We start from the raw sequence: 3,696 nt of genomic DNA, 5'->3' as shown, positions 1-3,696 counted from the left end.
TAGTCAATTGATACCCGCTACTTATAATGCCAAACCCATTTTTTTTTTTTTTTTTTTTACGTGAGAAAATGCGTTTACGCACGCCCCCTCATAAGGAGGGGGTAGTGTGGGACTCGCCCCTTGATTTGATATCAAGGGGAATACCCACTAAATCTTCACGGTGGCCGGCCACGGCGCATTGGGGAGGGGCACCGAGATCTCTTACGAACGCTACCGGTGCCCCCCCCCCCAACGAAGGAAGGAGTGCCATCTCCGGTGGGGAGTGAATAACTCCCCACTTGACCGCGGGTGGCACAGCCCGCGGTCTCGCCTGTCCCTCTTAGTCGCCTCTTACGACAAGCAGGGATTACTATGGGCGTATTCTGTTCCCCGACCCACAGGGAAATATGCCGCTATGGGGCCAACGACCCCCCGCGGCGCAAGCGCCGGGCATGTTCCAAAGGAGTGGGGGGGGGGGGGGGGGGCCCCCCCCCCCCCCCCCGGGGCCCCGGGGGGGGCCGGCCGGGCGGGGGGGGGGGGGGGGGGGTGACGACCCCCCCATGCCCGGCGGCCCTGCTGGCAGTCGGCGAGCCCAAGGCTTGAGCTCGCCGGCTACGTGGGCAGGGCCGCCCCATGCGGCAGACTGCCAGGAGGAGGTGAGGGTTTACGGGGTAGGACCAGTCCTCCCTGCGGCAGGGGCGGCAGCTAGCCGCCGTCGCCTGTTCCGCCTCAACCTCCTCCTCTCTATGCTCCTTCCGCGAGACAGTAGTCTTGCAGAAGAAAGACACCGCGTTCCAGGACCTCTCGCTCTCGACCATGGCCGAAACGACGTCCGGGAGCAAGAGGTCCCCTGTAATAGCTTGGCGGAGTGCCCACCACTCTCGCGAGAAGGCCGGGCACTCCTCCAGCAAGTGCTGCGCGGAGTCCAGCTCCGCGCCGCACTGGTGGCACGCGGGCGACCCCTCCGCCCCCACCTTGTGCAGGTACTCACCGAAACAACCATGTCCGGTGAGCACCTGCGTGAGTCGCCCGTGTCGGCGGTCCAGCCAAGCATCGAAGCTCGGCAAGACCGCCGCTACCGTCGTCTTTCGGGCGGCGCCGCTCTCCAGGAGCTGGCGCCGCCACTTTTCGCGGGCCAGCTGCCACCTTTGGCGCCGGTAGGCTTCGACCGCTTCGTCCTGCGGATCGCCCCCGTTCCGACGGAGATCTTGCACACGCCGATACACGTCGGCGTGTGCCTCCGCTTAGAAATCAAAGGGGACAACCCTCGCTAGGATAGCCGCCCCTTGTGGGAGATCGTGCGATACCTGCGCGAGATCCTGATGGCCATATGCCGCTGCATGCGGCGCAGCAGGTGCCGTCCACGACGGCAGGCCACCAGGTCGCGCGCCCATACGGGTGACCCGTATAGGGCCATGGATCGCATGACCCCCAGGTAGAGCCGGCGGACCCTCTCTTCCGGCCCCCCGAGATTGGGCAGGAGACGACCCAACAGGGTCGTCACCGCCTCAATTCGGGGGACCAGGCGGTCGAAATGCCCCTCCCAGCGCTACCGGCCGTCCAGGTCGAGGCCCAGATATTTCATCCGGCCCTCGACCCGGTCAGCCGCATCACCCACGCGGATCCAGGTCTAGGGGACCCGCCGTGTCAGAGGTAGCCCATGAAACATGACTACCTCTGTCTTTTGTGGCGAGATCCGAAGCCCTAGAGCCTGGATCCTCGCGACCAAATCGCAGCCGCTAGTTCCGCCAGCCTTTGGCCCCTGTCCCATCTCGACTCACCGCGATGATCAATGTGTCGTCTGGGTAGCAGACCACAAAGACACCAGGTGGGAGGAGCTCACGCAACATCGAGTTGTACCCCAAGTTCCATAACAGGGGTCCTAAAACGGATCCCTGGGGCACGCCTCGGCTGCCCCTACGACGTATCGGCACCCCGCCTCTGCCAGGGTACTCGATCCACCTGTCCGACAGGTAGTCGGCTAACACGACGTGTTCTCGGAGCGTGCCCCAGGGCAGGGTGTTAAATGCGTTGGGGATGTCGAGACTAATCGCCAACGCCACCCCACCTCGGGAGACCGCCCGGTCCGCAAGGCATGGACGTGGTCGATCGCATCAAGCGTCGACTGGCCCTCGCGGAAACCGTATTGGCAGCCAGCCAACTGCATACTCCCGTCGGACAGGCCCCCCGACAGGCGGGCAGCGAGCACACGCTCGAAGAGCTTGCCCGCCTCGTCGAGGGGGCAGATCGGCCGATACGCGGAGGGCGAATCCGCGGGCTTTCCCTTTTACGGGATAAGGACCATCCGGGCCTGCTTCCAGGCCAGCGGAACCCGCCCCGACTCTAGGCAGCCGTCGAACAGCCGCCTGAGCCAGGGACCCAGGACGCGCAGCGCCAAAGCGAGCGCCCGCCCAGGGATGCCGTCGGGCCCTGGTGCCGTAGTCCTGGCCACCATTCACCCGACGGCCATCCCGAGCTTCCCCTCGGTGACCCCCAGGCCGGCGGACCAGTTACTGGCCTCCTGATGGCGCGCTGGAGGTCCACCGTGGCCTCTCGGTAGACCTCATACAGCGCCGCCTCCCTCGCCGGGTCGCGGTTCCGTCTCCGGCGGGCCCTCGTGAAGCGACGTCGCGCCGCGCTGCATGTAGCACGCAGCGCGGCAATCTCGTCGCTCCACCAGTGAGAGGCCCGCCTCGGGAGCTTCTTGGCTCGGGGCATGGCGGCGTCGCACGCCGCCGTCAATGACTCTCGAAACCAGTCAGCTTCCCGTTCGACGTCCGCGACCAGTCCAGCCGGGGCATCCGGCCAGGACGCTGCGAGGGCGGCCGCCATCAGGGCGTCCTTCTCGATGCGATTCAGCGCCCATCTGCGCTGCGGTCGGCCCGACGCGGGTCCGCGAGCGGGATGGTACTGAAGGGCAGCGGAGACATCCATAAGGATGTAGAGGTAGTCACTGAGGGACTCCACCTCCTCCGCTACCCCCCATTCCGACACGAGACGCGCGGCGGCAGGCGTCGCCCACGACAAGTCGACGATCGACTCGCCCTGCCACCGCACGCACGTGCTCACGGACTCCCGGTTAAGCAGCTGGAGGTCCGCGCTTGCCGCCCACTCCAGCACTGCCCGACCCCTCGCGTCCGTTGCTGGGCCACCCCACGCCGTGGACTTGGCGTTGAAGTCGCCCAGCACGAGCGTTCGGGCTACTGGAGAGCGGGACAATGTGTCCCGGACCCCGTCTAGCAGCAACTCGAACGCCGCGAGGGGGGATATAATGCCAGACCCACGACTAACTATATGCGAGCGCTGGTAGAACCCAGACATACATATATACTCGTAACTTACCCTTTAGGCTTTTGTTGAATATTTATTGTAGCCTGAAAGTTTTTTTTTGTTCCAATTAATTTTTTTCGTTGGGCTCATACTATGTATTCCCCACAGAATCTTCGTAGGTTATTTCTTTGCTTCGTCGAACTTCTCGTCTTATGTTTATGGTGACTGTTTATATATATTTTTTTTAATTGGATGTTTAAGGTCACATGCACCTTCTCAGGATATGAGTGACCACATTTCATTTACGTCTGTGTTGTAGTCACATAGATTTTATATTTGATTATAGATTCCGATATCTTTCAGAAAGGATAGAATTTTTCTACATGAGTCTGCCTTTTGTAGCATGTTTGCTACGTTCGATATATTATATCGTGTTCTTTTTGCACT

At 62.2% G+C, this 3,696-nt stretch overlaps 1 protein-coding gene across 1 annotated transcript; it reads right to left on the bottom strand.

The window, feature by feature from the left end:
- Positions 1 to 2,322: 2,322 nt before the first annotated feature.
- Positions 2,323 to 3,300, bottom strand: LOC128896615 (uncharacterized). Its single transcript, XM_054159979.1, has one exon. It carries the CDS (start codon positions 3,298 to 3,300, stop codon positions 2,323 to 2,325), a length of 978 nt encoding a protein of 325 aa, XP_054015954.1.
- Positions 3,301 to 3,696: the final 396 nt, after the last annotated feature.

The sequence above is a fragment of the Hylaeus anthracinus genome, unplaced genomic scaffold, assembly GCF_026225885.1.
Source record: "Hylaeus anthracinus isolate JK02 unplaced genomic scaffold, UHH_iyHylAnth1.0_haploid 11792, whole genome shotgun sequence".
Classification (NCBI taxonomy): Eukaryota; Metazoa; Arthropoda; class Insecta; order Hymenoptera; family Colletidae; genus Hylaeus; species Hylaeus anthracinus.
Note: the sequence above shows the minus strand (reverse complement) of the source record. Positions and strands in the feature narration are given on the sequence as shown.

Coding starts and splice junctions, on each gene's coding strand:
- LOC128896615 (XM_054159979.1), bottom strand. CDS start 3,300: ATGTCTGGGTTCTACCAGCGCTCGCATATAGTTAGTCGTGGGTCTGGC.